Genomic DNA, 25070 nt, shown 5'->3' on the forward strand with positions numbered 1-25070 from the left:
AGCTCAGGTACTAGTGAGTAGCCAGCTAATCTTTATATTTAAAGTCTTGAATCTATTTGCTAGCTAACAAGGTAAAACAGTTTAATTGTTATGAACACACCCCTCTGTCTGTCTCCAACTGTTTGAACAGCATGCTAGCCTGTCCACTTTGTTGAAATCAAGTGGCCTAGCTTATTTCGCAGAATGAGTTGCCTATTCCTTATATCATTGTTTTTTATGCTCATTGCACATTTATAAAACACAGACTAGCAGCTAGTATAAAAGTCAGTTGCTAAAATGCTGCTAGCGGTACGTGTGACCAACTGAGCATTCATTTTCCAGAATCAATGTTCATTGATACTCCCATTTTTGTAGTGTCTGCTCTTCTCACAATTTGAAGAGTTGAGACATAAAAAGGGAATGGTTAGAAAGGTTATGTTTTCCTCTATTACAGTAAAATAATGACCATAATAGTGTCCATATGAGCCATTCTGTTGGACCAAACCTCAAATGCAAATAGGGAGTTGAAACTGCTTGTTGTCAGAGTGGAAGAAGTGATCTTTCATCTTTGTTGTTCTGAGTGGCAGGGGGAGGAGTTTGGTGTGTGTGTGTAAGTGGGGAGGTGCACAGTCAAAGTAGAAGGAGCGAAGGAGATGAGACCAAAAGACAACATGAGAACAAGCAGACAAACACTCATAAAAAATGAAACATTTAAAAAACCTTGATTCTTGTGATAAAGGCATTTGGAATATCGTGCTAAAACATACATTTGAGTTAATCAAATTAATTGTATATATCGCCCAACCCTAATACACAAACACTGGGCCTGAACATCTGGCTGAGTGGAGGTGCTACAGGCCGCTAATCGCTGTGGCGTGTGTTTGTTCTCCGAAGGGCCCAGGATGACCCAGGCGAGTGCTGTTCCTATTGGAAGTCCTACTAGTCTGAACTTCACCACGGGATACTCATCTGAACTCTTCTCTGTCTCCTCAATCTTTCTGTTGAGATGTCAGTGTTTCCTTGCAAATCCTCTACGCAACACCTTGTCACAGATATGATGCCTTCATTCATATACTGTAGAATGCATGCCACTAGAACCCTGTAGATGTGTGAAGCTGGAGCTGCTGTAGTAACCTTTAAATACACATGGAGGGAGGCAGCAAAGCCATTCTCAGAGGGGAGTTGAGGAAGTTGGGTCTTGCATGTCCCACTACTCCAACAGGACAGATAGGCCCTCAGACTGACAGTCAGTCACATTCCCCAGACAGACTGCAGTACAGTCTGACACTAAGACTTTCTCATCTCCTGCACACCCAGTGACACCCAGTGGCAATTTCCTTTTCAGATGGAGCCAGCCGAGTTCTCATGAAATCAAACCCAGCTCAGTGGGAGCTCTGGCTGAGTCGAAATGAACACAGCACTAGCAGACCTGCTCTATTGATTCAGAGGCTCTCTCTGAGTCGGTGTAAAACAGCATCCGGGCAGGCAGGCAGCACCCCTCCCTCCCTCTGCTGTGTCTCCACTCTGCCCAGGCTTCCTGGGGACCGATCAGATAGTGGGCGCTGAAGGGGAGTGTGTGTGTGAGGGGATAGAGAGATCATTAACTCAGCTCAGCTTGGCTCTTCTGCCTAATCACCAGTTAACACTTTCCAGGCCTGTATGGAACAGTGTGTGGGCAGGGAGCTCCTCACGGCAGGGGCCTGGCTGCTCTCTGAGCCATGGGGCGTCAGAGCAAAACCTGGCTCAATGGATGTTGATGTACTGAAGAAGTGTCAACACATGAAGATGAACTCCTCAAAATGATTTTCCTTTGGCATTGGTTTCATATTGTATAAATTGGAATGTCCGCCACAAGTGTTTAGAATCTGTGCAAATTATTTTAATCATCATGTTACCATGTTCCATAGCTCCCCTGTCTCTGTGTTGTGGTGCACGTTTTGTAATGTCTGTGTGACAATGTCACAGTGTCACATCCTACTTTGTACTGTGTCAAAGGTTTAACGAGCATTTGCTTCAGTTAATGTGACTGTGTGTTTTTGTTGGCAACACAACACAACAGCCTGTGTAAGACTCTAAAATATTAAAATTAATGTATTCTAGTTGGTGCTTGTTTTCCTTGCCAAGGACATCCTCATGCTGAATATCAAATGCTACCAAGTGCTTCCACAGTGTTTGAACACCCCCTTCAATAACCTAGAGGCGTTTTAATGTCGAACCACTGCTTATCCAATGGTCTTTATTTGGTCCCTCTGTTGCTGAGAGAACATAGTATAAGCCCTTAGCTCTGCATTGATTATTCGCTCCTTGAGCGAATAGGTTCACCTTTTCTTATGGAATCCTTATTTCACTTGAACTCACTACATTAACTTTTACTTTGTAGTTCCCGGTTGATGAAATTAGTGATAGCTGCATGAAACGACAGCTGATCCCGCTCTCCTCCCCTGCCTCGCTGCTTTAACACCTCTGATTATTTCCATCTCTTTTAGGATGAATATTCATGTACTTGTTGTTGCTAACAATAGACCATTCCCAGCTAGCACATTTGGTTCCTTGGAAGTTGTGGGAATGTACGTTTTTGGTTTCCCTTTGAAGCCATACATTTCCTGACCGGTAAAACCGTTTTTTAAACTTTCTGAGACCGTTAGGTTGCAGGGAGGTTCTGAGAAGGTTTTATTAACGTTCTGAGAACGAAAAACATAACGTGATTGGGAGTCCCAGGGTTGTGGGTTCGATTCCCACAGGGGGTATGAAAAAATAAAATAATAATGTATGCACTAACTGTAAGTCGCTCTGGATAAGAGCGTCTGCTAAATGACTAAAATGTAAATGTAATGAAACAGCTGCCTGTGTTAGCTGCCGAGTTAGTGCAGTGTATTTAGCTAGCTAGCTTCGTTTGGCTGGCACTGGCAGTATGAGATTCTAGAGAGTGAATTAAATTGTTTCTTCATCATCTTGCTAGGTAGTTATCTAGCTGTGGCCATCTGGCTAGTATCAACAAGGGCTTTCTACAAAATAGCAACATTAGTGCAGATAGCTTGGAATCTAGACCAAAAGCAATACGCACAGATATGCATTTCCAAACAACGCTACTGCCACCTTCTGGTTTGGAGTATTTTAACAAAGCTGAGTGGCTGACGACTTCCAAGGTCTTTGCTATGTGAACACAAAAGAGATTGACTGCCGACACTCTGTTCAGAGGTGCTAAGTACTGTCAGTAGGCAAACATTTGACAATCCTACCATTTGTGTCTGAGCTTTAAACTGAACTCAGTGACCCCCTTGTGGTACGGTCAGGAGGAATGCCATGGCTGAGGGGGACAGAGCCACTTCAACTGTTAGCCTGGCTCTGCTCTGGCTGATGACTCGTGTGACTCACCTTTTTCTCCCCCATAACCTGGGGATCCTGCCTTAGATGGCTGGGGGTGGAGACTGTGATGCATTTTATAATCCTCCATTATTGGCTACTTCCTCATGCTGCAAAGGGGTCTGAAATAATTAGATGTTTAATCAGAGCTGCTGGTGATGCTGTATGGAGAGGCTGCGGCTCTCTGTCAGGTATTATTTGAGTGCCACTTCTGACTATTGTGTCTGACAGCAGTACAAAAAGACCTGACAGTGGTATGTCGCTGAAAGGGTTTGGTGTTATCTTGGAATTAATGGCCTTAAGAATTGTAGTGTGACAAGAGAAAATACATTAGGGTCTGCCTCAGATCATTGCAGCCGTGAAGGGAGATCCGTGTGGCTGTTGAAAGTGGTTTGCTGATTAGCGTAGAATAGTCTCAGAATATTCTCAACCATGTTCATGAGACAAAGTCACATAACAAGTAAACACCCTATGGCAGGGTGCCCCAACTGCGGGCCTGCCTACAGGACGAATTTAGCCCGCGGGGAATTTTATTTGGCCCCCAATTTATTTAAAATGTTTTGTGTTGGACATAAAAGACTGTATAAACACCAGCAATTCAGCTCCAAGTGAATTTAATTTAGGAAATCTGTTCCAAAGTATTTCCACACATAATAGAGAGATAGATATATGTGATCGTATACAAATGTAAGCAAGGTTTGAAATTATGCTTTAGTCAAATGTTATATCTGTTTGGGCTTCTTGCGGTCAATTTGCAGTCTACAACTTATTTCTAATTATATTCCATCCCCCTGACCATCCGCTCAAGAAAGAATCGGCCCGCAGCTGAATCTAGTTGATGATCCCTGGCCTATAGTATGAAACTGAAGTAACAACATAGTGTGTAATATGAAGCTGTGAATATTTCAACCAAATCCAATAGCTGTAAGTATCAACATCAATAATAGTATGATATTTGGCATGTTATTTTCTTTCCCCCAGAAAAGCAGTTTTCTCTCTGAAGCCCTGTTTTCTGCTGAGTCACCGGAGACCTTGGATCCCCTCTTCAAATTCCATGAGACTATCGCTAAGGTAAGAGAACATCTCTCAACTCACAGCACGATTGTCATGAAGCGCTGTTATCCTTACAAGAGCTTTTTAAAAAAAAACAATTCATTAATTCATGGAGTGGAGTAAGGAGCGGAGATTAATTGAGACTGGCAGGTAGTGTGGATGTGGAATATGGTTTTAGAAGCCTTTTCGTGTGGTGTCAGACTATTCTGTATTTAGCTCTCTAAGCCAAACCTTGAGGCAGTGGCTAGTTAGGAACAAACCTTGATATACAGTGTGCATCCTGCTTACCGTTCAGCTCTTCATTTTAATGCAAAGAAGACATTAGGCTTAAGGCTGAATTGCTCTCCCGTCATGCTCACAGACTCTCATTCATCATCCCCAATGTGCCCACATTTCTGTCTCCAAAGTGTCAAACTGGTGTGCCGTTAGTATACTTCAATATTACTGTAATATGTGGACGTTTTTTTTCTTCTGTTTCCCTCCCATCTTTTTCTTTTGAACAAATTTCATATTTGTTAGAACAAGATAACAACTTTAAGATACTGTAGGGGAAAGGTGTCTAAAGGAGTTTGACTCAATATCCAAAACACAGCGGTTTGTGTTGTCTTGCAAATGTTATGCTCTCTTTCTCTCTCTACTCCACAAATACAGTGGCTTGCGAAAGTATTCACCCCCATTGGCATTTTTCCTACTTTGTTGCCTGAAGTTGATTTTTTGGGGGTTTGTATCATTTGATTTACACAACATGCCTACCACAAAAGAACAGAAAACTTGAGCGTGCATAACTATTCACCCCCCCCCCCAAAGTCAATACTTTGTAGAGCCACCTTTTGCAGCAATTACAGCTGCAAGTCTCTTGGGGTATGTCTCTATAAGCTTGGCACATCTAGCCACTGGGATTTTTTCCTATTCTTCAATGCAAAACTGATCCAGCTCCTTCAAGTTGAATGGGTTCCGCTGGTGTACAGCAATCTTTAAGTAATACCACAGATTCTCAATTGGATTGAGGTCTGGGCTTTGACTAGGCCATTCCAAGACATTTAAATGTTTCCCCTTAAACCACTTGAGTGTTGCTTTAGCAGTATGCTTAGGGTCATTGTCCTGCTGGAAGGTGAACCTCCGTCCCAGTCTCAAATCTCTGGAAGACTGAAACAGGTTTCCCTCAAGAATTTCCCTGTATTTAGCGCCATCCATCATTCCTTCAATTCTGACCATTTTCCCAGTCCCTGCCGATGAAAAACATCCCCACAGCATGATGCTGCCACCACCATGCTTCACTTTGGGGATGGTGTTCGTGGGGTGATGAGAGGTGTTGGGTTTGCGCCAGATATAGCGTTTTCCTTGATGGCCAAAAAGCTCAATTTTAGTCTCATCTGACCAGAGTACCTTCTTCCATATGTTTGGGGAGTCTCCCACATGCCTTTTGGTGAACACCAAACATGTTTGGTTATTTCTTTCTTTAAGCAATGGCTTTTTTCTGGCCACTCTTCCGTAAAGCCCAGCTCTGTGGAGTGTACGGCTTAAAGTGGTCCTATGGACAGATACTCCAATCTCTGCTGTGGAGCTTTGCAGCTCCTTCAGGGTTATCTTTGGTCTCTTTGTTGCCTCTCTGATTAATGCCCTCCTTGCCTGGTCCGTGAGTTTTGGTGGGCGGCCCTCTCTTGGCATGTTTGTTGTGGTGCCACAACTTTGTCCCTGACCTGTTTGGAAAGCTCCTTGGTCTTCATGGTGCCACTTGCTTGGTGGTGTTGCAGACTCTGGGGCCTTTCAGAACAGGTGTATATATACTGAGATCATGTGACAGATCATGTGACACTTAGATTGCACACAGCTGGACTTTATTTAACTAATTATGTGACTTCTGAAGGTAATTGGTTGCACCAGATCATATTTAGGGGCTTCATAGCGCCACTTTATTTATTTGGTATAATTTTTTTAAACAAGTAGTTTTTTTCATTTCACTTCACCAATTTTGACTATTTTGTGTATGTCCATTACATGAAATCCAAATAAAAATCTATTTAAATTACAGGTTGTAATGCAACAAAATAGGAAAAACGACAAGGGGGATGAATACTTTTGCAAGGCACTGTATACAGTACCAGTCAAAAGTTTGGACACACCTAGTTTTTCTTTATTTTTACTATTTTCTACATTGTACAATCATAGTGAAGACGTCAAAACTATGAAATAACACATATGGAATCATGTAGTAACCAAAAAAGGGTTAAACATTTAGCAATATATTTGATATTTGAGATTCTTCAAAGTAGCCACCCTTTGCCTTGATACAGCTTTGCACACGCTTGGCATTCTCTCAACCAGCTTCATGAGGTAGTCACCTGGAATCCATTTCTATTAACAGGTGTGCCTTGTTAAAAGTTAATTTGTGGAATTTCTTTCCTTCTTAATGCGTTTGAGCCAGTCAGTTGTGTTGTGACAAGGTAGGGGGGGTATACAGAAGATAGCCCTATTTAGTAAAAGACCAAGTCCATATTATGGCAAGAACAGCTCAAATAAGCAAAGAGAAACGACAGTCCATCATTACTTTAAGACATGAAGGTCAGTCAATCCTGAAAATTTCAAGAACTTTTAAAGTTTCTTCAAGTGCAGTCACAAAAACCGTCAAGCGCTATGATGAAACTGTCTCTCATGAGGACCGCCACAGGAAAGGAAGACACAGAGTTACCTCTGCTGCAGAGGATACGTTCATTAGAGTTACCAGCATCAGAAATTGCAGCCTAAATAAATGCTTCACAGAGTTCAAGTAACAGACACATCTCAACATCAACTGTTCAGAGGGTGCTGCGTGAATCAGGCCTTCATGGTCGAATTGTTGCAAAGAAACCACTACTAAAGGACACCAATAGGAAGAAGAGACTTGCTTGGGCCAAGAAACATGAGCAATGGACAATAGACCGGTGGAAATCTGTCCTTTGGTCTGAGTCCAAATTTGAGATTTATGGTTCCAACCGCCGTGTCTTTGTGAGATGCAGAGTAGGTGAACGGATGATCTCTGCATGTGTGGTTCCCACCGTGAAGCATGGAGGAGGAGGTGTGATCGTGTGGGGGTGCTTTGCTGGTGACACGGTCAGTGATTTATTTAGAAATCAAGGCACACTTAACCATCATGGCTACCACAGCATTCCGCAGCGATATGCCATCCCATCTGGTTTGCGCTTAGTGGGACTATCATTTGTTTTTCCACAGGACAATGACCTAACACACCTCCAGGCTGTGTAAGGGCTAGTTGAACGAGAATGAGAGTGATGGAGTGCTGCGTCAGATGACCTGGCCACAATCACCTGACCTCAACCCAATTGAGATGTTTTGGGATGAGTTGGACTGCAGAGTAAAGGAAAAGCAGCCATCAAGTGCTCAGCATATGTGGGAACTCCTTCAACAATGTTGGAAAAGCATTCCATGTGAAGCTGGTTGAGAGAAAGCTGTCATCCAGGCAAAGGGTGGCTACTTTGAAGAATCTCAAATATAAAATATATTTTTATTTGTTTAACCCTTTTTTGGTTACCACATGATTCCATATGTGTTGTTTCATAGTTTTGATGTCTTCACTATTATTCTACAATGTAGAAAATAGTTTAAAAAAAAGAAAAACTAGGTGTGGCCAAACTTTTGACTGGTAGTGTACATACACACACACACACACACACACACACACACACACACACACACACACACACACACACACACACACACACACACACACACACACACACACACACACACAAATACACACACACACACAACATGTTGGGATATGTTCCAGGTAGCCTCCGAGAATAACATCAACGAATACACGGATACGGTGACTGCGTTTATTAGGAAGTGTATAAGAGATGTTGTACCCACTATTACTACTAAAACCTACCGTAACCAGAAACCGTGGATAGATGGCAGCATTCGCGCAAAACTGAAAGCACGAACCACCTCATTTAACGTTGGCAAGGTGACTGGGAATATTGCAGAATACAATCAGGGTAGTTATTCCCTCCTTAAGGCAATCAAACAGGCAAAACGTCAGTATAGAGGCAAAGTAGAGTCGCAATTCAACGGCTCAGACACGAGACGCATGGGGCAGGCTCTACAGACAATCACTGACTACAAAGGGAAAACCATCCACGTCGCGGACACAGACGTCTTGCTTCCGGACAAGCTAAACACCTTCTTCGCCCGCTTTGAGGATAACACAGTGCCACCGACGCAGCCCGCTGCCAAGGACTGTGGTCTCTCCTTCTCTGTGGCCGACGTGAGTAAGACGTTTAAGCGTGTTAACCCTCGTAAGGCTGCCGGCCAAGACGGCATCCCTTGCCGCGTCCTCAGAGCATGCGCAGACCAGCTGGCTGGAGTGTTTACGGACATATTAAATCTCTGCCTATCCCAGTCTGCTGTCCCCACTTGCTTCAAGATGTCCACCATTCTTCCTGTATCCAAGAAAGCAAAGGTAACTGAACTAAATGACTATCGCCCCGTAGCACTCACTTCTGTCATCATGAATTACTTTGAGAGGCCTAGACCCACTTCAATTTGCTTACCGCACCAATAGATCCACAGTCGATGGAATCGCCATCGCACTGCACACTGCCCTATCCCATCTGGACAAGAGGAATACCTATGTAAGAATGATGTTCATTGACTATAGCTCAGCATTCAACACCATAGTACCTTCCAAGCTCATCATTAAGCTCGGGGCCCTGGGTCTGAACCCCGCCCTGTGCAACTGGGTCCTGGACTTCCTGACGGGCCGCCCCCAGGTGGTGAAGGTAGGAAACAACACCTCCACTACGCTGATCCTCAACACAGGGGCCCATAAGGGTAAATGCTCAGTCCACTCCTGTACTCCCTGTTCACCCATGACTGGGTGGCCACGCACGCCTCCAACTCAATCATCAAGTTTGCAGACGACACAACAGTAGTAGTATTACCAACTGTCACGTTCGTTGAATGACGGGTCAGACCAAGGCGCAGCGTGATATATGTACATGTTTATTTACACTGAATAAACACACGACAAAACAAAAAACAAACGAAACGTGAAGTCCTAAGGTTGTACATACAACGAACCTTACCCGGAACAAGATCCCACGACACACTAGTGCCAATAGGCTGCCTAAGTATGATCCCCAATCAGAGACAACGAGCGACAGCTGCCTCTGATTGGGAACCACACCGGCCACCATAGATCTATACATACTAGAATAACACCCATTGAATAAACACCACAAAGAATATACACACCCTGACTCAACATATAAGAGTCCCCTGAGTAAGGGCGTGACAGTACCCCCCCCCCCCCCCCAAAGGTGCGGACTCCGACCGCACCAACCTGACATGACAGGGAAGGGTCCGGGTGGGCATTCCGCCTCGGAGGCGGATCCGGCTCATTGCTTCCCCTCTCCTTCCTCCCACGATACGCCAGGCCCTGTCTGGACCCTGGTGTGGGAGACCCCGAACCTGGAGAGGGGCTGACGTCATGGTCTGGACTGGAGCCACTGACCGGAGCCGGACTAGGCACCGGTGGAGCGGACTGCTCTGGCTCCGGAGTGGAGCCGCTGACCGGAGCTGGATCAGGCACCGGTGAAGCGGACTGCTCTGGCTCCGGAGTGGAACGGCTGACCGGAGCTGGCTCAGGCACCGGTGGAACGGGCACGGGCCGTGCCGGACTGGACAAACGCACCACCGGTCTGGTGCGAGGAGCAGGCACGGGCCGGACCGGACTAGGAACACGCACCACTGGCTTGGTGCGAGGGGCAGGAACGGGCCGGGCCGGACTGGCTAAGCGCACCACTGGCTTGGTGCGAGGAGCAGGAACAGGCCGGGCCGGACTGGCGACGCGCACCACTGGCTTGGTGCGAGGAGCAGGAACAGGCCGGGCCGGACTGGCTACGCGCACCACTGGCTTGGTGCGAGGAGCAGGAACAGGCCGGGCCGGACTGGCGACGCGCACCACTGGTTTGGTGCGAGGAGCAGGAACAGGCCGGGCCGGACTGGCGACGCGTACCACTGGCTTGGTGCGAGGAGCAGGAACAAGCAGGGCCGGACTGGCGACGCGCACCACTGGCTTGGTGCGAGGAGCAGGAACAGGCCGGGCCGGGCTGGCGACGCGCACCACTGGCTTGGTGCGAGGAGCAGGAACGGGCCGGGCCGGACTGGCGACGCGCACCACTGGCTTGGTGCGAGGAGCAGGAACGGGCCAGACCGGACTGTGAAGGCGGACTGGAGGTCTGGAGCGGAGAGCTGGCACAACCTGTCCTGGCTGGCTGCCCACTTTCGCACTACACGTGCGGGGGGCTGGCACAGGACGCACTGGGCTCGTAGAACTGGCGCAGGATATGCGGGACCGAGGAGGCGTACTGGAGACCAGGAGCGTTGAGCCGGCACACCCCGTCCTGGCTGGATGCCCATCTTCGCACGGCACGTGGCACAGGACGCACTGCGTTCGTAGAACTGGCGCAGGATTTGCGGGACCGAGGAGGCGTACTGGAGACCAGGAGCGTTGAGCCGGCACACCCCGTCCTGGCTGGATGCCCATCTTCGCACAGCACGTGCGTGGTGCAAGCACAGGACGTACAGGACTGTGCCGGCGCACTGGCGACACAGTACGTAGCTCCGCATAACACGGAGCTTGCCCAGTCATACGCTTCCTCACGTGAGTACGGGGAGTTGGCTCTGCTCTAACCCTAGGCTCCGCCAACCACCCCGTGTGCCCCCAAAATTTTTTTTTCTTGGGGCTGCTTCTCAGGCTTCCTCCTTGACAGGCCTCCTCCGTGTTGCCGTTGCTCCTCTCCTGCCTGGGCATCTACCTTAGCCCATGGTCCTTTCCCCGCGAATATCTCCTCCCATGACCACAAATTGGCCACCTGTGACATGGCCATCCGCTCCGCCTGGACACGCTGCTTGGTCCTCGTTTGGTGGGATCTTCTGTCACGTTCGTTGAATGACGGGTCAGACCAAGGCGCAGCGTGATATACGTACATGTTTATTTACACTGAATAAACACACGACAAAACAACAAACAAACGAAACGTGAAGTCCTAAGGTTGTACATACAACGAACCATACCCGGAACAAGATCCCACGACACACTAGTGCCAATAGGCTGCCTAAGTATGATCCCCAATCAGAGACAACGAGCGACAGCTGCCTCTGATTGGGAACCACACCGGCCACCATAGATCTATACATACTAGAATAACACCCATTGAATAAACACCACAAAGAATATACACACCCTGACTCAACATATAAGAGTCCCCTGAGTCAGGGCGTGACACCAACAATGACGAGACAGCCTACAGAGAGGAGGTGAAGGCCCTGGGAGTGTGGTGCCAGGAAAATAACCTCTCCCTCAATGTCTACAAAACAAAGGAGCTGATTGTGGACTTCAGGAAACAGCAGAGGGAGCACGCCCCTATCCACATCAACTGGACCGCTGTGGAGCAGGTGGAAAGCTTCAAGTTCCTCGGCGTACACATCACTGACAATCTGAAATGGCGCCTCTTCAACCTCAGGAGGCTGAAGAAATGTGGCTTGGCACCTAAAACCCTCACAAACCTTTACAGATGCACAATTGAGAGCATCCTGTCTGGCTGTATCACCGCCTGGTATGGCAACTGCACCGGCCGCAACCGCAGGGCTCTCCAGAGGGTGGTGCGGTCTGCCCAACGCATCACCGGGGGCAAACTACCCTGCCCTCCAGGACATCTACAGCACCCGATGTCACAGGAAGGCCAAAAAGATCATCAAGGACAACAACCACCCGAGCCACTACCTGTTCACCTTGCTATCATCCAGAAGGCGGCATCAGTACAGGTGCATCAAATCTGGGACCGAGAGACTGAAAAACAGCTTCTATCTCAAGGCCATCAGACTGTTAAATAGCCATCACTAGGCGGCTTCCACCCGGTCACGTAACCCTGCACCTTAGAGGCTGCTGCCCTATATACAAAGACATGGAATCACTGGCCAAATTAATAATGGAACACTAGTCCCTCTAATAATGTTTACATATTTTTGCTTTACTCATCTCATATGTATATACTCTATTCTCTATACAGCTCATTTTGTCTTCAGGAGGACAGGTTGCTGGTTGGGGAGCAGAAAAAAGCCTTTCAAGCTTTTCTAAACATTTTTGTCTCCGGCGAGGAAGGCCACAAATATGACGGCAGAAAGAAATATAGCTGTCGTTAGAGCTCCTCATCACGGCCTTGGAGATAATGTAATGTGCCACACGTTGTTTGTGTGGAGTGTTAAGAGCTGAGGAAAAGAAAAAGCAATGACATAAAACATTCAGCAATGGTAGTACAATGGCAAGTGATAAAGGGGGTAGTGAAAATGAAAAGAGGCAGTCCGAGATGTTATTCTAAAAATTAAATATTCACATGGTGAAGGGTGAGCATTATTTTAACTCCAGTGTAAATTGGTCGTTGGGACTATTTGAGTGCAAGAGCCGTCGGCTGTGATTTAGAATTCTGAGGACATGGTTGGAGATATACCGTATGTCAAAATATCATATATTTCAGCTGTATGGCGGAAGGTTGAGAAACTTTACTGAATGACAAAGAGAAAAGATCTCTCGCTGGTGACTGTGACACCATACACACACACACACACACACAAACACACACAGTACAGCCACAGTGATGTCAGAAAAACTTTGGAGAGGCAAGATTGTTTTATCAGGGGACTTCTCCTGATCTCGGGGGATTACACAGCCATGTGAGAGACTGATCAACAACTACAGGAAGCATTTGGTTGCCGTCATTGCAGCTAAAGGTGGCACAACCAGTTATTGAGTGCAAGGGGGCAATTTACTTTTTCACACAGGGGAATTGGGTGTTGTATAACTTTGTTAATTAAATAAATAAAATAAGTGTACCTTTTTTTTTGTAAACTCAGGTTCCTTTATCTAATATTAGGTATTAGTTGAAGATCTGATAACATTCAGTATAAAAAATATGCAAAAATAGAGAAAATCAAAAAGGGGTTAAATACCTTTCACGGCAATGTAGTTGCTACAGAGCTCATTCAAATAATTGTAAATACAGAGCTCATTCAAATAATTGTAAATACAGAGCTCATTCAAATAATTAAATAATCTTAGTTTTCAATGACTTTATCTTTTATGATTGCAGGGACAACAGTACAAAATAACTGTTTATAATATGACATTCAACCAATTAAATAATTACATAAAATACACTGTGATTTTGACTACTGGGCAACAATGCTGAAAACCATTAAATCCATGGCATACAGTGCATTCGGAAAGTATTCAGACCGCTTCCCTTTTTCAACATTCTGTTACGTTACAGCCTTATTCTAAAATGGATATAAAATATAAAAAAATCCTCATTAATCTACACACAATACCCCATAATGACAAAGCGAAAACAGGTTTTTAGAAATGTCAGCAAATGTATTACAAATAACTTATTTACATAAGTATTCAGACCCTTTGCTATGAGACTCAAAATTGAGCTCAGGTGCATCCTGTTTCCATTGATCATCCTTGAGATGTTTCTACAACTTGATTTACCTGTGGTAAATTCAATGGATTGGACATTATTTGGAAAGGCACACTCCTGTCTATATAAGGTCCCACAGTTGACAGTGAATGTCAGAGCAAAAACCAAGCCATGAGGTCGAAGGAATTGTCTGTAGAGCACCGAGACAAGATTGTGTCGAGGCACAGATCTGGGGAAGCGTACCAAAACATTTCTGCAGCACTGAAGGTCCCCAAGAACACAGTGGCCTCCATCATTCTTAAATGGAAGAAGTTTTAGAACTACCAATACTCTTCCTAGAACTGGCCGCCCGGCCAAATCGGGAGAGAAGGGCCTTGGTCAGGGAGGTGACCAAGAACCCAATGGTCACTCTGACAGAGCTCCAGAGTTCCTCTGTGGAGATGGGAGAACCTTCCAGAATGACAACCATCTCTGCAGCACTCCACCAATCAGGCCTTTATGGTAGAGTGGCAAGACGGAAGCCACTCCTCAGTAAAAGGCACGACAGCCTGCTTGGAGTTTCCAAAAGGCACCTAAAGGACTCTGACCATGACAAACAAGATTCTCTGGTCTGATAAAACCAAGATTGAGCTCTTTGGCCTGAATGCCAATCGTCACGTCTGGAGGAAAACTGGCACCATCCCTACCATCCTATACTGTATGCATGATGCTAAAAGAAGGCGAGTATAATACATGTGAAGGCAAAATTAGTTGTGATGATTCTTATGTGCACATTTCATTATCCCCATTTCCCTCCTGAGCTCTCTGTGTCTGGGGCTTGTTCCCTGTTGCAAAGATGCCAGCCAGGTCTACCTCATTCTCTTTGTCTCAAAGGAGCTTTCTCATATTGTTCGCCAGGTAGCAAGGGGATTCTGTGCATAGCTTACCGCTCCCCGTCCTCATTTGTCATGTGTGGTTTTGGCTTCAGCTGGTAAGGGGTGGCAGTAGGACTCTGTGCAGGTAATTTTTAAAGTATGAGGTGTGTTTGAGTCTGCTCCCCTCGAGTTGGCATGGCAGGTTGGCATCGATCATGCGAGCCCCAAATGCATATACACTCCATCACCCCCGCCAGTGTGTCCCCACTGGAGGCTGCACAGCACAGCACAGCCACCTTGGGGCTGGAGAGACCAGAGGAACAGCTCTGGGCCACTGGGGCTCTCTGCATGTCCGCTGGGTCAGCTTGGGAATTTCAGAGGAACTTTATGGGCTAAGAGAAAATGTCGAGATTGGGCTAAAATGCTTCAGTATTGCCGTTTCTCCATTAGAAGAACCAGAAACAGAACTATAAACTGTGCTATTTTTATCAGCATATGTAGAGAATACTTTTTATTTGTGTCAAAACAAACTCTTTGGTTCTAGTTCTAAGGGAGAAAGAAATGCATCGCATGAGTAACCATGTGAATGCAGCGCAATAGAGACTAACTGCCATGGATCCATTCTCTCAGAGAGGGCCAGATTGATGGAGACAGGGAGCTGAGGATTAGTAGAGCGTGCAGATTCCCCCAAGGACCCTCAGGTGCTCCGGCCCCTCACAACCGGACAGACGCTGCACTTACCTCATGTCACATTCCGCTCTGTCCCGTGTTAGCAACTGATATGTACCTGATACCTCCAGACCATGGAGAAGAAAGCACAGTGTCCTCTCCCGCTGTAATAGCATGCCATGCATCCTCTGTGGACACAGAGATAGAGGAATGGAACTAGAATAGATATCTCGTACATGACTACAATTATCTTGTACACATCTGAGGAGGAAATAACTGCCCCAGTATTTGAAATAGGACAGGACAGACTTGATGATTAACCCTGCCCGTGGGTAAAGAACCCAACAATCCTTGTGGGACTGGGTTTACTGAGGAAGGACAGCAGAGAGCATCAGTGGAAATGAAGCAGTGGCGGACACAGAGAGAGAGAGTGAGCTGGAGTCATTCTGAAGGTGACGTGTTTAATTGAAGCTGCCATAGACTCTCTCCCAGGCAGCCTGGCCGTCTGAGGTGAATGGAACAGCCCAGCAAGGTAGAGCAGAGTGGGATGTACAGTCGGTGTGTCACTCAGGAGACGGGCTGTCAGGGGCTGCATGGAGATGAGGAGGAAGTGGGGGAGGCGGACTCCTAGGCACATTCTCTTCTGAGCCAGCCAGGAAGAATTTAAACTAGCCAGTTGTTTTGGTATTTTTAAAAGTTAAAAGTGAAGGGTCTGCATTGTGCATATACAGACTGAGTAACGTGGATCGGAGGGGGAACAGGGAGAAGTGGTGGGTAGCCCTAAGTCAGTGTCCTAACCCCAAGTCTGACAATCCTTCCTGCAATCGAACCCATCATACGTTAAGTGAGGTTTGGTCATACATTTAAAAGTGGCATCAGAAAATGAATCTGATTATTCTGACAAGGGGTGGGTTCGTTTCTAACCCAGTGGAGCAGTGGTATAATATGGGAGAGAGGAAATTAATAGAGATTGTGTAGGCATTGAATAGAGAACTGGAAATTGCCATAGTTTGCATCACTAAATACAATTGCTTTACTGGTTTGATCCTTTCATGTACTTCTTACCTTGAGGGTATAGCAGGAAACTGAGAGTCAATAGAGAAAGTGTCTGTCATCTAGTTGGGGTTGGGGCAGCATGTAGGTCTGCCAAGGTGTTATAATGACAGGAGACAGAGTGCCATCTTGATTTCTCACCCTCTGGCTACCAGAGACACAGCGGCACACTGAGACCGCCGCTGGCATGCCAGGCCTCCCTCCATCGCTCCTCTCCCTCTGTATGCAGCCTGACACCTATGTCCACAGATCGACTGGGGAGTAGTGGGCTGTGTTAGGAGGGTTATAGAGAGCTTGACATGGCAGGTACACTAAGCTGCGGCTAAAGAAATGTGATCGGAGTGCCAAGCTCATCTATGTCTAGCTATGTGAGGCTGACACACCAAGGCTGGACACCATTGAAAGAGACTCATCGTTATCATCTACAATTACCCTGGAAGATCCCTAAGGGGCTAAATGTGAAGCGCAAAAAAGGGATGAAAGTGAGTTTTTTTCATTTGGATCAAACCTTATCTCATGTATGGATAGCTCCAGTTGTCAGGATAAACTGTTTGTTGTGTCTTGGTGGAGATAAGAAATTCACACTTGAATGTCCTGCCATAACTTCTCTTTCTCATACCATAGAGGCTGCTTCTAGCAGGTCAATACATAGCAAGAAATAAGGTTTAAGGCTTTAGCAGAGGAAGGTTAAGTAGCAAGTAAGACGATCTATATGACTAGCAGCCTGTCACAGATACAATATTTATTGCCCTGGCTTCTGCCTTATTAGTGCAGCTTTGTTTTTCATGTCAGGAAATCATATGCATTCTCACTTTATTTGAGCTCCATTTTAGCCAGACAGGTGCAGTAGAGGATGAAGCCAGTCTCTCTCACTAATATAAAGTGACTATTAATATGCGTCAGGGGTGCTCTGTCAGACTTACTCTCCTAATTGTCATTTATTGGTTTCTTTGTCAGTGCTGCCATGTGTAACTCTCCAAGATGTTCATTAGACAGGGAAGGAGAAATCACAAAAGCTTCACTTGTGAATTTGATATCTGACCGTGTTTGGCTTTTTCCTCCACAAGTAGTCAAGGGAAATATTGGGCCTGATTTCTTTAGGAATGTGCTGTACAGTCAAACGTGAGTCTGAAATAGTCCCATTTAGATTTGATAAAACTTGCAATTTTTTTGTCGTTTCTGAAGTTGTCCAATTTTTCTCTCTGACTAGGTTTCATAAAACCCTGAATGGAACTCTGTTTATGTGGAATCCATTTTTACATATGTCTATTAAAACATTCCCACTTTCAAAATGGAGCTGAATATGCAGTTCTCTCCTTAAAAATGTAGATTAATTCCGTGACCTCTGACTAATTTAAGAAATATCGGCTGTGCAATGAAATGTGCTAGCAATAGCAGTTCAGACAGGAAACGCCACGTATTCGTTTAACCATTTACTAGATAAGATTACAATACATTCAATACCTTAGTCTTCACGTCAGGCTCTGCTCCTTCGGGGTATCTCACTGCCAGAGCGTGCATTATAATTATTACAGGCAGTGGGCAAGGTACACTGTACCAATTCCCCTACAGGAAGGAAACAAAACCAAACAGGTGGTGGGTGGGTGGGTGGGTACAAGAAAATGCAACCGCATTCTATAGAGCAACCAACAGCAGGAGAGGCAGCAGAACATGTGTGTGTAAAACTGATCAGCTTAAAAAGACCGCCATATTAAAGCTGCAATATGTAACTTTTTGACAACCCGACAAAATTCACATAGAAATGGGAGTTATAGATCTGTCATTCTCATTCAATGCAAGTCTAAGAAACTGTAGATCTGTTCTATGTGCGCTATGCTTCCTGTTTTTTTTCTTCGTTTTTGCGTCTTTTACTTTCAGTTTTGTACTCTAGCTTCAAGCAGCTGAAAATAATATATTTTTGGTTATAGAAAATATTTTTCACAGCAGTTTTAATGGTACAATAATTATCTACACTATACTTGCTTGTTTTGTCACATAAATAGAAATTAGGTGAACTCTTAGAATATTTGCAACCAGGAAATGGCGGTGCGATTTCTGCATAGTGCATCTTTAAGGTAGGAAGTGTTTGTAGAATACGATTGGTGTGACGTCAGCTGATGTCAATCCTCGGCTTTCCTGTCTGAACCGGCTGCGCTTGATTAATATCAAAGCCTCTGTCCACTCATGTAGGCTACAGTAGATATAGGGTAAATAGTGGGCAAAGGAGAAACCATGGAGGATATCAGACCACTTGCCTGGCTTACCTCTTTAAGAAAAGAAGCAGGAGTTTAAAGGATTCCAGGGAGCTGGAGACTGTGGTGAATTCTTTTCACTCTACCTCTCAAGCCGCAGCCTAAATGGGGGAGTTTATTGCACCCTAATATATAACATGACGAGGTGTCAAGGAGTAATTTTCCCTGACACACTGGGGTTTTACTCTCTGTTTTGATGGCAGTCTCGCCGACACGCTCCTTTATCACCTGGCTAACACAACTATGAGAGCTGACACAAGCCCATTTGACGTGCATTGTAATGGAGGAGTGTAATTTGTCAGCAGATCCGGTGCTGCCCAGACATCTCTCTCTCAGCAGAGTGCAGCGGCAGTTCCCTGGGCAGCCCAACCTGGCCTCGCTGTTCATCCATCACAGCTCCTGATTAAACATCACCCTGCTCTCTGCTCTGCTGAGGCCTCTTCATATCTTCACACTGAAAGCCAAAAAATCAAGACAAGATGACACGTAAAGGAGTTATCCTGGAACATTTTTGAGCTTCAAATTTCTTCACCAATTCCCAAAGTCGTTTTTGTTAGGACTGATCTTGTTTGAAATGCTGGTGTGCATACCTCAAGACAATGTGCAAGAACAAAATAGATATCATTTCTACCCACAGGATCTGTTATTATATGAATACTTGTTCATTAAATGAGAATTAGAGCTGTGGAAAGAGATGTCTTGTGGCTGTGGGGCATTTTGCTTCAGGATTTCGACATACACTGAGTATACAAAACATTAAGAACACCTGCTCTTTCAATGACATAGACTGACCAGGTGAATCCAGGTGCAAGTTATGATGCCTTATTGATGTCACTTGTTAAATCCACTTAAATCAGTGTAGATTAAGGGGAGGAGACAGGTTCAAGAAGGATTTTTAAGCCTTGAGACAATTGAGACATGGATTGTGTATGTGTGCCATTCAGAGGGTGAATGGGCAAGACAAAATATTTAAGTGACTTTGAACGGGGTATGGTAGTAGGTGCCAGGCGCACCAGCTTGTGTCAAGAACTGCAAAGCTGCTGGGCTTTTCACACTCAACTGTGTGTGTCAAGAATGGTCCACCTCCCAAAGGACATCCAGCCAATTTGACACAACTGTGGGAAGCATTGGGGTCAACAATGGCCAGCATCTCTGTGGAACACATTCGACACCTTGTAGAGTCCATGCCCTGACGAATTGAGGCTGTTCTGAGGGAAAAAGGGGGTGCAACTCAATATTAGGAAGGTGTTCTTAATGTTTTGTTCACTCAGTGTACATCAGAATAAAGATGATTGTCTCTGATTATGACCAAGCTGATTTACACTGAAATCTATGGTATTTGTTGTTTATGTGATAATACATAAGCAAAGCTTTCTTTTTTATTCATGTTAATTATTCTTTCGAATTGGGACTAGGGTTCTTTGATTCAAGCAAATGCTGTCTCTATTTTCTCATACTTGAAATTCTTCTTGTTTCTCTGATCCACTGTATTAGTCACTTCAGCGATGGACCCTGCAGTGTTTTTAGAAGTCCCACAAAAGCCAATTAAGAGAGCCTAAACCACATTTATAATTGGGCAAAATGGCACTTAAATTGAAATTGTTAAAGATATATGCAGACCTAAATCCTCATCATGAGTTCACCCTCTGCCTTTGCTCCTGAGGGGGAAGCAGTGGCTGTGCTGTCAGATTGAGCCCGTTGCGCTGGATTCGGCTCTCAGGCATGCAATGCCTTCAAAAACCCATCAGTGTCAATAATTAATAAACATAACGCAACTCTTCTCAATCGTGTCCATGCACACTATTGGATGAATACATACTGTATAAACAGCCCATTGCTTTTATTAGCGGAGCTCCCTCTTTGTTAGTGCCGCTTTGTGATGTTTTCTTCCTTTTTTCCCTCTATGCAATTTAAATCTTCAAGATATCTAGACCTTAGACATCGCATCACAAGATAAACAAAATCAAATATATATGGTTATTACCATGTAATCAATAGTACAGTATCTGAGCCAATTAAAACATTGCTTCTGGCTACAACCATCTCTGTTAGTCCAACCGACTCTCATAACAAAGGAGAATGGAACACTTGATTGGGTGAGGAAGATGCTAGCACATCTACAACTGACTTAGCAATGGAGGGTTAGTCAAATCAAACCCTGGCCTATCCTGATTGGCTCATCCATCATAATTGTCTCTGGGGGCTGTGGTGTGATGGGGTGGGTGGGTGGGTGAATTGGGAAAGTGGCTTGGACTCCGAATCAAAAAGCGAAGCAATCAGGCACGGATGATTGGCAGTGGGCAAAATGGTGCCATTTTATTGTGTTTTTAGGAAATTATATGTGAAATTGGGTCATGCCACTCCTCTCAGGGACCTGTCAGCTATGTTTATTAAAGAATTCTGTCATCACGGCTCCTCCTGCTCTCTTGATGTCTCATGATTGTAAATGACAGGAGCAGTGGCATGCAGGCCCTTTCCCTTAAGGAGATACACACATGCACACGCCATTATCCACCTCACTACTTTAACACTCACATACTCCTCTGTTTGATGTGTACAGTCATTGCTCCCCAAATGCTGTTTAGCCTTATGCACAGAAAGGATCTCATCAAAAGCTGCCAACGTTCTTCATCCACTTCCCTGTGGGTTTAAAGGTATTAGTCCATGCACTAGTTTGGGCCCAGCATTTAGAGACAACCTTTAGCATAGACGTCCTTGCTGTGCTAGCAACACACTTTGAGATGCTGGGCGACCATATGGTTCTGGGAACCACAAAGTGCATTTGATCCTTATAATACCAACCTTTCCTCTGTAGTGGGAAGAAGAAAAGAGACTTGGATTATAGTCCTGGCTTAAACCCAACTCCAAGTTCTCTCTGCATTTTAAAGCCTGCATGCCCTTCACAGTCTTTAGCAGATGCTTGAATTATGCATATTCATTCTTACTGCTATTATATCTGCTCTGAGATTCTGTCCTGTTTTGGAGAATTTGGTAAGAAAATGAAAGACCATTTATAGATAATTGGTTAGCCTTTACTTGAACCATCTGTCACAATGCCTTCATAATGCTATCCTGGAACAGTATATATGTCATTTAGGAGTCATAACAGTGGATATTAGTTGTAGTTGGATATGAGAAATTAATTAGCTATGATGCTGTCATGTTGGGTGTTAGGGACGGATTTAGCTCATTATGAATTTTTTTTGAAGTTGTGCGAAGTTGTTTTTCTTTTATAAATTAACTTTGTTAGGTCTTGCGTATTTAACAAACCTATGGAGTTATCCGAAATACTCTCTACACTTCGATTGCACAGGTCCAGGTAGGCCTACTGTCACGATCGTCAAATGAGGGAGACCAAAGCGCAGCGCGTTGAGCGAACATGACTTATTTAAATAAAGTACTCACTACAAAAAAACAACAAACAATGACGAATCGTGAAGTCCTCAGTTACAATGACTGACAAGGAACAAAAACCCACAACACTAAGGTGAACACTGACAGTTTAAATATGGCTCCCAATCAGAGATAACGAGCCGACAGCTGACACTCGTTACCACTGATTGGGAGTCACACGACCAAACAAGGAAACACAACACAACCAATACCAAACACAACCAAATGAACACACCCTGGCTCAAAATACACAGTCCCGGAGCCAGAGCGTGACACCTACGCTTGTTTTCAGAACTTCTTAGCATACACAGTTAGCTCTCAGAAACAACCCCCAATCTGTCTTCCTTATTATTTAACCCTTAACAAACTCTGTGCCATCTGCTATCTTAATAAAGGGAGCAGAAGGCTGCCAGACGTAGAATCAATCTTGCTGGAAATATCGCATGCATAGACAAGGATCTGCAATGATCCACAAACCGTTAATTAATTAAGTGCTGTTTCTGGTAGCCCTTACTTTAAGGACCAACCAATAAGTTCCATTGAGTGATCTAACAGGGCTCTGGCAGATAAAAAGCACTAGCCGGACACAATCACTGGCTCAACCAAGTTTGTATCCCAGCGCATGACCAGCCTAATGATGAGGTTGTCTTGGGGACTGTAGAACATGATGTGAGAAATGCTATAGTGGTACTGGAAGGTGTTTACTTAAAAGCATCTGTCACTCTGTTGGTGCTATTGGTGGAAGTAAAGGTAATTTCCTTTCAGATATGCCAGTATTTAGTGAATTTGTCTGGACAGTCTGCTGGCGTTGACCGACTCCCTCTTTATGATTTCCTGTCATTTTGTTCAATTTAAATATGGCTAAAGGAATTTGCAGAGGATATCAGTTATTTGCCCAATCAAATGTTTGACTATTGCTTAAATGTGTCTATGCATTTCCCTGCAGAAACGTTGCTCTCAGGCTGTTCTCTGCTCTACACTTAACTGATGGAAACTGTACATTACTAGTATCTACCATCTGTTCAGCCATCAACATGATGAAGCTGTGTGAAGATATCTTCAGTCTGAGACCCTTCATCATGGAACTGATTTAGCATCCTCACTCGAACGCAGGTATCGAGTGCCTAAAGACTGTGTTAGCCCACTGAGCTAACAGTCTTCAGGTCCCAAGCAAGGTTATATGCACTGTGCGAGCATAGTTCATCCAACCAACTCAGGTACTAATGGTTCAGTTGCTTAGATACTGTAATTATTGATACAGCATTGGTCTTGGAGATGCCTTCAACTTCTGTTGTTGTCAATTTAATGTCATATAGAATAAGTGAATAGGCTTAGATTATTGTCATAAAATTAGTAATTGTGTGAGGCTGACCTCCTCTGACTGTGCAGTAGAAACCTGTGGCTTAGATTGTTTAATTTCTTAGTTGGACTTATTTTACAATACAGAGTATGTCACTGTCTATGACAATGCCGTTCTTGAGCTGGAATTCAATTATATGGTTTAATACATTCTGGTCTTACACTAAACATTATTTTTAATCAGTTTTTTGTACTCATAAACACGGTCGAGTGCTGCACACTATATTCTTGCATATAGATTAAATTGTTTTAAGTTAAAAACCTGCGCAAGCAAACAAGCAACAAAATAAAATACCCATGATGCTCCTCTGCAGTGGTTTCAAGGGTCAATGTCTCTTGTGTAATAGAACCATCAAGAGATGAGTGGCTAAGAATAAAACAAGTTTTCGTACCAGAAAAGAATGAAGCATTGCTACTGTAAATGTCTCTGAGTGTTTGTGGAGTGCACAGGAATGTGTGGAATGGATCTCCAGTGAGGATGAAGAGGTATTGGCTGGACTGAGAAACAAGGGAAGTTAGGTGTGTCTTAGTGTATTGTGGTGAGCCAAAGAAACTGGTATTTTACCACTGTACATTCTCATGTGTTATAATTATGTGCCAGTATGCAGTGTTACATCATTCAGTTTTAATGTTTTATTCAGAGAATGCACTGGATGTCAGTTACCAGTTAAGCTCTATCAAGCCCTTTGGTAACTAGGCCAATGAGTCAGGAATTACAACCTATTCTCACAGCTGACACTGATCAGTACAAACATTGTTACGGTCAGCAGTGACTGATTTTAAATAAGCCGACACACGCAGTAGTACTCATCTGTCTGACTGTGATGTGTGGGTTGACCCCTGAAATGGGTTACCACAACACTAGAGACAAATGTCCTCAACAGTATGTAGCTGAGCTCTGAGCTTTATTGGTGCTGTCTGCTCTGCTGTGAATTAGCATGGTCCTCTGTAAGCTTCTCCTAGGGAGCCCTCTGCTGTCAATAACCACTGGGTGCTGCCTCCCTCTGCATGGCCTCCTCCTCCTCCACCTCCTTCTCCTACTCTGTAATGTACACAAATATATTCCCCCACAAAGCCCTGCAGTGCCTGGCCATGTCCCGGAGAGAAAGGCAGGCAGGATTTAAAAACCCCAGTACAGACAAACTGACAGCTTCTCAGGGGAAGGTAAGCAATCTCACTCAGCGCTGGAGGGGAGACTGAGAGGGAGGCAGGAGAGTAGAAAGGCCAGGCAGCAGTGTTAACCTGGTGCAAATATAATAATAAAGTTTGGTCAAACGAAGTGGACCTAATTGGGATTTCAACTTATATCTACATTTTAGGAAAGACATTTAGAGTATTCAACTGGTCTGTCATTGACATTCATATTTAGTAACGATAGTATTATTTTGGGGCCAATATGGGATCATTGGATGCTAAGCCTATAAAATATTATTCCAGACTGCCTGCATCGCTGATGTCAGCATTCCAATGAATGTTAGGCTATTTCTTTATTCTCTCTGTTTTCAAATACTGTATAATCACTAACCTATCCCAAAAGATTAATGTGGAAGAATAATGAAGTCAGGCACTAGTGTATTTCACTTCACTTTTATGAAACTCTGGGGGAAAGG

General features: G+C 44.6%; 1 protein-coding gene across 1 annotated transcript in view; it reads left to right on the forward strand.

The window, feature by feature from the left end:
- naaladl2 (N-acetylated alpha-linked acidic dipeptidase like 2) overlaps positions 1-25070 on the forward strand; it is a gene marked incomplete at its 3' end in the record, with an annotated part of 270856 nt that overhangs the window by 236183 nt on the left and 9603 nt on the right. Inside the window, exon 11 of the mRNA XM_084163867.1 lies at positions 4324-4413. Within this exon, the coding sequence (XP_084019993.1) occupies positions 4324-4413 (90 nt within the window). The remainder of the gene's footprint in view (positions 1-4323; positions 4414-25070) is intronic.

This window comes from Coregonus lavaretus (assembly GCF_964263955.1).
Source record: "Coregonus lavaretus genome assembly, chromosome: 6".
Lineage (NCBI taxonomy): Eukaryota > Metazoa > Chordata > Actinopteri > Salmoniformes > Salmonidae > Coregonus > Coregonus lavaretus.